The sequence below is a fragment of the Excalfactoria chinensis genome, chromosome 13 (assembly GCF_039878825.1).
Source record: "Excalfactoria chinensis isolate bCotChi1 chromosome 13, bCotChi1.hap2, whole genome shotgun sequence".
Lineage (NCBI taxonomy): Eukaryota > Metazoa > Chordata > Aves > Galliformes > Phasianidae > Excalfactoria > Excalfactoria chinensis.
This window is the reverse complement of record NC_092837.1, coordinates 1,843,791-1,857,176: the sequence shown is the minus strand read 5'-3', so window position 1 is coordinate 1,857,176 and position 13,386 is coordinate 1,843,791. Positions and strand designations below refer to the sequence as shown.

General features: G+C 45.8%; 1 protein-coding gene across 4 annotated transcripts in view; it reads right to left on the bottom strand.

Moving 5' to 3' along the window:
• RAPGEF6 (Rap guanine nucleotide exchange factor 6) overlaps positions 1-13,386 on the bottom strand; it is a 106,076-nt gene that overhangs the window by 83,155 nt on the left and 9,535 nt on the right. For all 4 annotated transcript variants that reach the window (XM_072348275.1, XM_072348278.1, XM_072348276.1 and 1 more), the window contains exons 2-4: positions 3,695-3,765; positions 3,031-3,087; positions 2,478-2,561 (exon numbers count right to left, since the gene is read on the bottom strand). In XM_072348275.1, the coding sequence (XP_072204376.1) occupies positions 2,478-2,561; positions 3,031-3,087; positions 3,695-3,765 (212 nt within the window). The remainder of the gene's footprint in view (positions 1-2,477; positions 2,562-3,030; positions 3,088-3,694; positions 3,766-13,386) is intronic.

The window sequence follows — 13,386 nt, the reverse complement described above, 5'->3', positions numbered from 1 at the left end:
AAGTTAGTTGAAAATAAAACAGAAAACCACAGGAAAGATGGACATATAGCCCCCTCCCCATAGGACGTTTATCAAATGCTCCAGAGATCAGACACAATTGGAATTACCACACCAGTGTTACAAAGGGATAATCGGAAGTGAGTGACCACGAGCCATACACAAGGATCGAGTTTCCAACTGAAATCCATTTGCTAACTATTATCTGTTACAGTAAATGCTTCTGTCCACCCAGTCTTTCAAAATTAGAACTATTCCAGCCTGGCTTGTGACCTTTTCAGAGCGCTAGGAGGTCTCCATAAAGCCTAATTTCTCATCCCTGGTATTTATAGAATCCTTAATGTGTGGCAGGCTATTTTGGTCCTCACCCATTTTCCCCCGGGATGTCTCAAAGCCACCCGCATACTGCATCACTTCTGTGCAGATGACACCTGCCTCCGACCTCTCTCACCTTTGCTCATGCGTTGACACATTTACTCCATACTCAATAAATCAAACAAATGGGCTTCACATCTGAGGCCTGAAAGCTAAGCAGGATGCCTTCCAAAGAGGCTGCTCCACTCCCTTCAGCATCACAGAACACTGCAAGAATGATTTCTTTTATCATCAAGCACATACACAATCAACTCTCAAACCCAGGTAATTATCATTACTGTGTTACCAACTTTCTATTCAGTGTCTGAAATAGCTTTTCTATTCTTGAGAAGATGCTTCACACCTCACGATGCACTGTGGGCCATTTCCACTGTTACTGCTTAAGCAAAAGAACAAAACAGAAATAAGCAAGGAATAAAACGATACTTTTTTGTGTCCTATCAAAAGGAGCATCTCAGTAATGCCCAATGGAATGAGAACAAAGGTAATGCTGTGTTTTCTTATAGACACGTATTTGAGCCTCCTTTTAGAATGACTTGGCTAGGGACAAGGAATAATCCATAACAACAAGCGTTACTTTAAATGTAATTCAACAGTGCTAATTATAGTTACAGAAAGAAGAGTACTATATTATCCAAGGCACTGCTTCAGATGAAAATAGGCTGTACAGCATTGGTGACTGCAAATCCCTCAACTACAGAAGTGTTACTTGAGGTATTCGGACCAAGGAAAGCAACCAAACATTATCATGCTTCTCCATCTGAGATCCTGGACCCAGAGCCCTGGGAAGACCAAGGGGGACTGGTCTGTTGGTGCCACCAAAGCCAAAAGCATTGGGGGAAACAAAAAGGTTCAAACAACTTCAGCACCTCTGCATCCACCTTAGCTCTTCACTGACTGGCCAACCTTTCAGCTTATCTAATTGCGTGTGCCTGCATTTCTGCTCCGAACCTTCAGCATATCAAAGCTCCACTCACATTTCAATTCTTCATTTTTCCTTCTCCAGTAAGATGAAAATACAGACAGGGAACAAGCTGGATATTCAAAAGGGGAGCGTGATCCCTTTCATGTGCTCTCACTGCATGAGTGAACAGCACATCCCCAGAGCTACACCATTTCCACCACAACTTGCCAACTGCTCACATAACAGAAATTTGTGACCCCTTTTCTATCTAGCAGCTATTTTTCCTCATTACCCACTATACAGCTGTAATGCTGTAAACTAGAAACTAGAATTGTTTTGCTTCTTTAAAAAAAGAATCTGAATGGTGTAGTCATGTGACACATCCCCCAAATTCAGTAGAAAATAACCATCTTCATATAGGCTTTAAGTAAATCTCAGTTTGTCACACCCTCACTTCTGGCACTGCTGAACTCTGGTTCAGTACTGGCAGGAGATGGAGCCCATCACATGACCTCAGACTGGAGGGAAAGCCTTTCTGCTGAGAGGCAGCAGCTACCTGGATTGGATACCAAGCCTATTGTCTTTTCCCTTTTTTTTAAAGCACTCCTGCCTATCCTAGAAGCGCAGTTTCAAGATACAATGAAATAAACACAAGGTCAAGCAGAGCATCACGGCACAGCAAGGTCCAGCTCAAGTGAGATATCAAGCCTCACTTTAAGCACATCCCAGCACTCCCTGTGCTGCAGCTCTCGGGAATCAGCACTGCTGGCGTCTATTCACTTCCTTAACACAGAAATCACCATTAAAAGAAGCCATTAAAACACAGCCTCAAACCAAGGACAGAAACTGCATGATCTACAGCAGTGTTTTTGAGACAAGGACCTCTACAGAAAACAGCCACAGCGTGGGAGTTATTCAAAGGGCCCCTGAGTTAATAAGCCAAATACAGATTCTCTCAAACTAAAGAAATCCAGCGAGGCAAGACTTGATGGCTGGTGTGGTACTTAATGAATGGAGGATTTAAATGAAGTTAGCAGAACATTTTTGTCCACTGTCCAACTTCGGAAAAACAAAATAATAGAAAAAATGATTTTTAAGATTGTAAAAACAAAAAAAATTACAGTAGCATCAATGTTGGTTTAAAGCCAGATCTTGACTTAACCAGGAAAAAAAGACAACAACAAACTACAACTTCACATACCTGCAAGGTGGTAAAAACATGGAGTCCTTCATGAGCACAGATCCGGAAAGCAGTATGTACCAGCATCTTGCAATAGTTTCTGAGCTGGAAGAAAAGACACCAAAAATCATTGCTATCGACCTTCCCTTTACAGCAGCTCAGAAACATATTACACAGCGTTATCCCAGCAAAGCGATGGCAGCCAGCACCAGGGGAAGAGTGCCACCTGCTGAGCATCCCCACCACTGCCACCAGTCCCTGCTCATCCCCAGCTGCCACCACTGCTGCCAGCCCCTCCTGAGCCCAGCCTGATTTTTTACACTGCTTTCTTGGTGCACACAGCCACAGTGCTGCTGCCCACGGAGCCGTACTGCCAGTTGCTGGGCACCACTCAGGCACCAGCACTACTACCCCCAGCTCTTGTCAAAGCTCTTAGCCTGCCTGACAAGAGCTTATGTGTTGTAATACTTGTATCCCAACTGCTAAAGGAGGAAACGACATATTACAGCATACATTACGGTGGTTTTGTTTACACTTCTGCTGGAGGACTCCCACCAGCAATACGTGTACTTACCAAAAGAGAACTTGGTTGCCCTTGTACCTCTCATAGCGAGCGCTGGATGACATTATTCTGAAGGAGAAAAAGACATTTAATTTCAATGGTAATCCCCAAAGATCGTAAGCCATTAATCACCACGTTTCAGCAGAACCGCTTTAAGACTTTAAGACCTCAAACTCAACTATTTTTGTTCTAAACAAAGGATGTGCTTAACCAGAAAATTCAAATTATTACGGTGTTCTTCATTATCCAAATAGATAACATTCAGCTTGTTCTCTAAGCGCTTAAATCACTCCTACACGTTGGAATTAGCCATAGCAACAGAACTGAAGGCACTAAAATACTTCCAACGCACTTTTTGTGCTTTGTTGGCCTTCCATTTTGTGTGTTCTGAGATCATCTGGATGTCCGAAACATTCAAAGGCATCTGCAAGCCGGAGCTGACACGGGGTACTTCCTACACAGTCCTTAGCAGCTAAATGGCAGTAAGCCCTGACCTCGCTGTCAGCAGAGCTCATTAGCTTGCACTCTGTGCCACAGCACTGCAGTGTCACAGCTCAGCGAAGGACTCAGCTCATGTTCTGCCACCTCTAAGTGCAGGCAGAGAAAGCCCTGCTCATCTCCACAACACACCCCAACAGCAGCTATGGCACACAGTATGACTTCCATAGTACTTTACCTCAGCTGATGCTCTCTGAAGTGTGAGAGTATGTCCAGCCCATGAAGGAAGGAGTAGATAGTATTTAAGTCCTAAAAAGACAAACAAACAAAAAGATGTGAGCAATTTCATTCACAGCATCTAATCACTCCTGCACTGCTTCCTCCAACACTGAAGTAAGTTCCACAGCCTCATAGAAGTTGTATTGACACTCACAGCCCAGCTCAGCAGCCAGGCTGGGATGCACAGAATGCTCACACTCCAGCTGCTGAAGCAAAGAGCCAAGTGCAATGGCTGCACAGTTACCTGAGCCAGGCTGTGAAGCAGCCTGCTATTAAAGTATCTCTGAAAATATGCTGTACATGAATGGATGCCACAGCAAACGTGGTGTGAACAAGCAGTATGACTTCTGATATTGGATGAACAGCACCACTGAAATGGTTGAACACCTGTTTTTAAAGAGGGAAGAGATCAGGCACTTCTGTAAAAATGCTTTGCTAATAGCAAAGAACACGAGAAAACCTAAACTGCAGTGCAGAGGGCTACGGCACCTTTCCATAGAGCAGTAAAAGTGGCATTTTGCACCCATCTCAGACAGGGCCATTCCTCAGCCTGGTTCCTGTCCTGAGCAGGTGGGCTGCTGGCTTTAACACGCACGGCACGTTGTTATATACCACCTTGTCTCCAGCTCAGCCTCAGAAAATACTCTCTGTATTCTCAAGCACTGCATCCATACAGTGCTTGCAAAAGAGAAATCAGTATAAATGCTAGCATGAAAATTTACAGTGGGTTTACTTGAGGAAAGTTCTTTGGCTTAATAGCCAGTGTTTAGAAATACAGCGGATACGGACTGTTGTACCAAACGAAAGGTCAGATGTAATTGCAGGCCATGGAGAACCAATAAAACTCCCACTTTTTTTTCGTTTAAATGTCATTACCAAACCCATGAAAGTTAAACAGAAGGTCTGAATGCTTAACATTCATATCTACAAAGCCAGGATTTCCCACCGGCCAGCCTCACTGCAGCCCAACAGCTGCACATCACCACTGCTATGAGTGACAGCAAGCTGCATGCAGATAGAGCTGGTGCTCCTGCATTGCTCAGGCTGCATCTCCAAGTGCCCACATCCTCAGGGCAGCATTGCCCCTGGAGCAGGGTGGCTCCTCTTCACAAAACTGAGCACAAAATTAGGAATGTTTTTACCTTAAAACGCTGAGGTGTGCTGCAGCACCGACACAACCACAGCACAAAGGGCAGAGATCACTCCTGCAGACAGCCATGGCAGAAAGTGCCATAAAAATGATCCCAAAGTGCAACAATAAATGGCACCTGAGCAGAACCCAGAGCACTCCCTGAGAGCTTCCAGGCAATCTCTGCCAGTCTCTAAAATGGTTGTTAACAACAAGGCAATTCTGCCATGTGCACAAGGACCAAGGTCCATGTTGCTGGGTTTATTTTTTTACCCTGTAATCTGCACTTTAACCACGCTGAAACTAAGGCACCCTTTAAATAGTAAACCCCAACACACTCTCCAGCCTTCAACAGACAACCGCCTGCCCCGATTTCCTTATGAAGGAGACTGCCCATGTTTTCTGTCCACCCAGCTGACATCACAAGGGGCACAGAGCAGAGGGCAGCAAGCAGTGGTTGTGAATGTAGGCAGGATGGGCTTGAGAGCCATGGGGGGCTGGGATGTGGATGCTGCAGCAATCCCTGTGCTATGGGCACCTCCCCAGCAGCAGCGTGCCGCAGTGCCGCCCGCACGCTCTTACTCACCCAGGAAAGCTGCTGAAGCACAGCTCACCCCTGTCCTAAGGACAAAAGGATTTTACAGCCTCCTTTGAGTTTTATTTGAGTTAACTTTTAACAGCTTAGCATCCACTCTCGGCAAGGAGTGCCCCAGCCACCCAGGTAGCTCTATCACCGCCTTTAATCCATGGAGAAGCTGTAGGGGTTGGGATGGAGGATCCAGGGGCAGAGGTGGGTCTCAACTACAGAGTTCTGCTCACAGCATTTTCTTAACAAACAAACCAACCACAGCTCAGCCAGCACAACTGTGCACTGTAAGCAGCACATTCCCATGCCGTAAGGTAGTAATAAGGCTTCCAAACCCTCCTGCAGTGCTAAGGGTGGGCACTTTGAAATGAGGATGAAATTATTGCATCAGAAGTAAACTGCAAACAAAAAGCTGATGTTCTGCATGATGTGACCCCAGCCAGGTGTTCCAGTAACACGTGGTTATTTTAAAATGCCGAGCAGGAAATCTGCTCTATTTCGAAGGAAAACAGAGTAAACAGTTCCAACATGACCTCATTGTTATGCGTTCTGATAAACCACTCCAAGAGCCATCCCCAGCAGCCACAGAGGTACCAAGGAAACCGAGGAAGCCATAAATCCCTCCACAACCCTTCTAGCACTGCCCAGCACATTACATGCAAGGGCTGAGGAAGGAGTCCCCATACAGCTGCGCCCAGCACACCATGCAGCACCAACCTAGGGCTCTAGGCCTGCAGTGAACAAACTGGTATGAAGGTAAGGGTTTTGACATGCTCTGGGACAACAGCTGAACGTCTCTGAATTAAAGTAGTTATTTAAAATGCCTACATTTCAGTAAAGCAAACACAAAAGCAGTTCTTGGGAAACAGACAGCAAGCTGCCAGCAGCTCTCCTCCAGCCTGCTTTGCCTCACCCCGCAGTGATTCAGCAGGCTCCTTATATAGATTGAATGCATCTTTCATTAGGAATCCCATCAGCCTCAATACAGACTTTGTCACCTGTAGGGGGTGCAGCAGAAGAGAGGAAATGTTGCTCAGCATGGTTTATGGCTTTCATTGCTTCCCTTCCTGTTACTTCACTGAAGGCTGGAATCTGCGCCGTTTCCTTTACTCCCTGTTTAAGGCCAATTGTAAAAATAGTCCTCCCAAATTCTTTCCTGATGGTGTAACACTAGAAATAAAAACACAGAAACATGCTCGAGCTGCCTGACCCACGCTCCAAATATTCAGAGGTCCCTATGGGCAGAGGCACTGACCCCAGGACGTACCCAGCTCTATCCCCCATGTGGGAACAAAGCCATCTCTTGGCTGGGGGACCACAACAGGACAGGGCACAGCTGCTGTTGCCCCCCTTTCTCCCCCCTCCCACCAGTACGTGCCCTGCTTGGTGGCAAGGCTATTGGACTTTATTAATGTTTAAGTGCAAAACAATACTGTCTTTGGGCTCTTCACTTAGAGCTGGGCAGCACACCAAGAGCAGCAATTCCCTTTAAAGCACCCTCCTGCTTAGCTAGTGGCCTTTAAAAGAAATGGATACACAAAGCTTAGGCGTTATTAGGGAGAAAAGATGGATTACCCAATCACACAAATGACCACAGGCCTTTAACAAGCAGCACTTTACACAGGACAGCATAGCTGAAGGAGCACTACTGAGCAGAGCATGTCACACCACTTGATGCAAGAAATACCAGAAAATCCTAAAGCCAGCCTGAAGTGCCTCCTGTCCAACACAGCAGCAGCCTTGTATTGCTCAGGCTGCTCCCAGTGATGTCTGTGTGAAGTGAACTGGCTCAGCTGCTTCAGAGCCACACAGCACTAACTTAGGAAGAAAGCAGAAGGTGTTGCACAAAGAAATCTTCTCTCTAAAGAAGAGCAACAAGTGAAACCTCTCTGGCCTCAATTAGCAGTCTGCTCACTCCAGGCCGTTTATTTAAGAAAAGCTGAGCTTTCCTAGGATCGTGTTAAAAACTCTTGAATTGTTGACGATGATTTTACAGCACAGGATCACTGCAGGCAGACAACACAACAGCTCCAGATGGCCAACTGACAGCCTGCTCGTGTACTCATCTATCAGACAGCTCCAGGTATTGGCCACATTAGGACATGATACAGGGCAATCTCCAGGGCTGTTCCACACCCAGCTGACACACACTGCTCCTGCCTGCCGTACTGCCCTCATCCAGCAGAAACAGATACAAGGGACAGCATTTCTGCTGTGGATCCGGGAAGCAATTACAACTGACAGCTCAGAGTTAATAGCACAGCCACCAATAGGAAACTAAAAACCTGGCTTTGCTTTTTCAGGCTGTCAGAAGTAACGTTTGCAGGCTTGGATCGGTTTTTTCTTCCTGCAAATGCAGCACGTCTTTCAAAGGGACTCATCCAGTTTCCTATGGCTTAAATGCACTTCCCTACAAGATGCATGCACGGCCACAGGCACAGACTTCAGAATTACATTTCACCCCTAGGAATAGAAGTATTCTTAACACAAGTTGAAAAAGTCAGATGTGCTTTAAGAACAGAGGGCCCAGAGCCACCACTACGTCTTATTTACAGACAGAAAGCACGGCCATGCGACTGCTCATTGCCAGGGGGGGAAAAATAACAGGAAAAAAATAAAGCAAAGTTCTTCTACATGAAAATAAAACAAAAAGTGTCTCTGCTCCCCAGCAACTCCCCCACCCAGAACAGATAAACAGCCTCCACCCACGAACCCTGGACCGCGACGATAGAAGACTCTGGGAGAAAGAAAAACATTTGAAGAATGAGGGAGGGAATTTATTTTTTTATTGTTGTTTTTACTGCTGTTTCATCACACTGAGTCAGCACTTCTGGAGCCCTCGCTTTGCACTACAGGGAAGGAGGAATAAAGAAAGCTTCCCCCGGGTTTTGCAGAGCAAATCCTGAGGCCCCAACTGCAGAGCCAGGAACATCACACAGCACAGCTCCACGGCAGCAGCTCATGGGGCTTTGGGTATCTGAAGCATGACCCTTATCAAGGCTCAGAACACAAGTGCAGCCAGAGAAAGCTACCTATAAGGAGAACATGACCGTAATGAGTGTCTGGGAGCTTTACTTCAGTTTTAGTGCGTCTTTCAGATTTTAATGTTGAGCTTAGAAAACAAAAAGCAAGATGAGCTCACAGCTCCATTGCACATGAAGCTCAGAATGCCCAGAATTAGTCACAACACTCACACCTACCAAGGAGCAGGGGGTCTATCAAGTGCTATTCAGTAAGAGACTAAAGAACATAAGAGCAGCACTAAGCCAACAAGTGAAAGGAGAGCCTACAGGCTTCCAGGTCAACCCCATGCTTCCTAGCCAAGCAGCTCACTGCTTGTCACTACCCACAGCCCCCACATAACAGTACTTGGGTTCAATAGGCTTCGTCCCAGCCCCAGAGACACCTGCTTGCCTGCTTCACAGAGAAACTAAGAGAACAGGTCAGAAAGAACAAGGGTAAAATAGAATCGGGTAGGGAGGGTCTCAATTCTGAAATGCTAAGAGACTGGCCCTTATTTTATAAGAAATTTGGCACAGGAACGTGAGAGAGGAAGCAGATGATGAAATCTGAAGGTCCATTACTGACAGCTCTGAGCGCCTGCGCACAGCTTGCTCCGCTGAGCACCTGAGCTCATGGTGTGGCCATGCTCATCCAGCAGAGGATTTGCTGGTGCTGCTTCCCACCCTGCCCTGCTGGAGCAGACCTGAGCAGCAATGACATTGTAACACTGCTCCACCTGCACCAAACGTCCGTCACTAAGCTCTGCTTGACGTCATGAGCTCAGAGAAACACTAACAGGTCGAACCAAAACACTTCACAGCAGTTAGTTTCCAATGGATTAATGCCAGGAGTTTCACATGAATGGATAAACATAACACGTAGTTTTTATAATGGAGGATTTATGATTTTGTGGTATATTATCAAGTATTTCTTTGTAAAATCAAGTAAGCAAAGATAACGTCTGTCAGGAAATTAAGCTTTGGTTAATAAATGATACTGAACATGGGATCTCTTGCCAATATTGTAACTTGAGTCACCTGCCCAGATGCAGGCAATGGAGAAAAACACAGCCCTGCAAACTGACTCAGAACAGCTTGGTGCTGCAGTAGAGTATTAAAGTCATCACACTGCTCCTATTAAAATGCTGTGTTTTCATTCATCATTAATGACAAAGCATCAGCAGGTTGGGGGGAAAAAAATAATGAGAAGATGGTAATTGCAAACAAAGCACTGCATGAAAAGTAAAGCTCTCCCACAACCTCTTTCAATGAAACCAATGAAGGACTGAAAGGAAAAGTCCATCTCCAGCTCCTTCAAACCCACAGTAACGCCGCTAGAGATGAGACGGAAAGCAGCAAGGTGCTGAGCAGCAGCTCCTCCTGAGCCTGGTAGGGAGGCACAGCAAGGAGTGCCCAGCATTGCACACCAGGGGAGCAACTGTCATTCAGTCCCACGGAGAAGCTGTGACTCTCTGAATTCTACTGTTGAATTCTAACACTGCTACAACAACATCCATGCACATAAACAAAGGCACACTAGCACTTGTGTGTGTGTATACTCACACCCCTCACCAAACAGAAGGTGAATCAGTAGCTCTCAATGCCCTTGCCCGTAGGGAGACAAAGTAAGGCTGCTGCTACACTATAGCAGAACTCAGTATGCTGACAACTGGCCACTGCTTTAAGATCTGCTGTTGTGGTTCTCAGCAATACCTGTGTCAGAAACCACAAAGAAGCTCAGGGATCCATGCTGAGGAGGAAACCTAATGATGTAAGTATATGAAGAAAGGCTTGAAGCCCAATCAATGCTAGTATAAGAGGTACAGGTATCTTCCCTGGTAACTACAATCATTTATGCCTAATGACATAAAATGAAGGGGCCATGTTGAGCTGTAAAGCAGGAGATAACATGGAAGGCTCTCCTTCAGCCAGCTCAGAGCGATCAAAAATCAGAGGCTATTTATTCTTACCTACACAGACCTCAAACCAGCCAAATCACAGCTATACCATTACAGTGAAACCACAGTCAACACCGATTTGTAATGCAACACCCCCAGGGATTCCTCCATCACCTCACTCTCCATGAGATTCAACAGCACTCTATGGATATAATAAACCCACTTTTAAACACATCAGTATCTCAACACAGAGTTGAATAGATGACTTCTGCTTGCCAAACTGCCATTATTCACTGCAAGTGAAAAAACATCCAATGCTAACTTAATCTGAGCCCCAAGCAGGTTTCCAGAAGCAGCACCGTGCATTAACTTAAGACTTTTGTTTCATCAGCTCATGTTAAAGAAGATAGGCACAGGACGAGGAAATGCAATGCTGGGGCCAGCAACAGAGTGCTGCAATGCAGCGTTACAACACAGCTCTCCGGACAGTTGCGCACGTGACCGTAGAAATGGAGAACACATACACCCCTCCAAGAGGAACAGAAGGATCCTGTATTGCAGCTCAGGCATTTTACTCAATACTACTGAAATGTGGGCTTGCTGCAGGTCTGCTGTGCTCCACCAGCCCCTTTCAGGCAATGTGCACTGAGAAAACCAACACCACTTGTGAACACCACCCACGAGTGGGTCCTTCCGTATGAGGGCTGCCCAGCTGTAAGAGGGACCACTGTGCCTCTCACTCAGACACAGAGTCCCGAATCAAAGACTAAGTGTAGCTTCTAAACATTCAGAGTGCAGCAAGTGAGAAATGTGAGCACAGTCTCCTCTTTCTTGGGCAATACTTGCAGCATAACGGTGTCTCTTGTCTGAAGGAAAAAAGGCAGCAGAGGGACAGCCGTGTTCCACCAGTGAGGTTTACAGGGCAGATGGGGTTACATACACTGTTGCTTCTGTCTTGTAAGTTGTAATTCTATAGACAGAGCAGCAATATGAAAACAGAGCTAAAATCTTACAGCTTTAACTTGAATGCTTACACAGGCTTTCTTGCATCTATGGGGCTATTTCTGATAACTTTTGCTATTAAGGCTAGAAAAAAATACGATTAAAAATGCTGTCAAAATGTTTCTTTAGGGATGCCATAAATTCACAGGACATCACAGCATGGGGAAATCTCAAATGGGAGAAGGTCACTGCCTGCTCCCAGAACAAGACCGTGTTCTTCCCAAGTGTTGATAGAGTTGAAGATTTTCCAGTAATAACTACTGACCTATGGCTCACAGACAAAAGAACTATTGGCCAAGAATTTGATACCACAGACTTATAACATGAAGAAAACCCCAAAGTGTGAGCATTTAGCTGTCCAAATGTTCCTACCTTGGAAAATGCTTCCATTATAGCTCTTATGCTGATAAGCCCCCAGCACCCTACAGCAGCTCACAGTTCACACACTGTGCTCACACCCAAGTCTCATCTACATGCAGATGTACTGCTTGCTAGATGGATCCTGGAAACTGCCAAAGAAATGTGGTCCAGGCTCCAGAGTACAGATGCACAACCGTGCACAGGTCACTGTCGTGCTAAAGGACAGGCATGCTGCATCCCACCCTCAGCTTGCTGTCACATTTTCTCATTTCCTCCTTTACAGCAGCACTGTCAATGACATCATTTACATCAGTAAATGGGCAGAAAGCTCACCCACCAGGACAAGAGGTGCTTTAAGCTCTGTAGCCAGCAGAGTTGGGCTGCTAAGGCAGCTACAGAGCACAGGGGAGGACCACCTCCTGATATGGTGGTCCTGATATGGTGGGACCAGATAGTCCCACCAGCTCAGCCCCTCCCCCCCCCCCACAAAGCTTCCTGCAGCCACTCTGTGAGTCACATGTAACATCAGCTACATAAGAGTTTGCTGAAGGAAGCATTACCAACACAAATGGACACAGCAAGTCTATTGACAGGAGGTCAGTAGCCTAACGCAGGACTGCCAGCTTCCTTCCTACTTCAAGTGGGAAACAGGAACAGAAACTCCCTCTGCAATGAGTTGGGAAGACCGCTTCTACTTGGCCAAATTAAGGCAGCCTATCACTAGGCTAAATAACAATACACGGGATACTGAAAATGCAAAGTAAAACAGATTTCAGTAGCGTTATCACTCCCAGATAACCCACAACATCTAATGGCCACAGACACAAACAGCCCTTCGTGACAAGAGCATGAAAATCCTCCCAGTGAATGTCCAGCAGCAGAAGTGATTTAAGACCCCACAACTCCAAATGCACAACACACAGTAAAGGCAGGCCTTGCTCTCCAGCTCCTGTAAATGCAAGTTGTCCAGGTGAAAAGTAGTGTCACAGCAAGTCGAACTGTATGTGACCAAAGCACAACACAGACTCAGAGGGCCAACATGTATTAATCAGACTGTGGAAGATGGGACTGCTTCATTGTCAATGCCTTTACAGTCTTTTTGTTCCCAATTAAGAGATAATTCCTTAAGGCAGTTATTTTTTACTTGTCCTGCTATAATTTGATGTTCTCTTAACATGCTAAAAGATAACCGCTAACTAGCAGACTAAGGAACCTAGAGAAATCAGATGCAGGATGCCAAACAGTTTGTGCTCGCTTCCCTGAATTAAGGGTATTTCCAAAACACTGTATTGAAATCACCAAAAGGAGAAGAAAGGCGAATCATTGTTTCAGCAGACAGAGGAAAACCCTCTGTACTTTGAGCACAAGGTCACTGAAGCAAGACAACCTCCTGGTTATAGGAATGTCCTGACTGAGAATGCGGGCATTAGCAAAGCAGTGTTATGGCAGTCTCTTATGAGAAGGGCCAGCAGTGTTCCTGCTATTCCTTATAGATCTATTCTGTAATGTACTTCCCAATGAAAACAAGTTTGCATGTGTGGAGTGTGGGAGAAGAAACCCTGCAAACTGGAAGCTTACCCAGAATGTTCGGTCCTCAAGAGCCTTCAGCTTCTCTGCTACTCACAAGACCATCACAAGCCACTTTTTAATGCTAAGAGACCCATTTCCACCTAC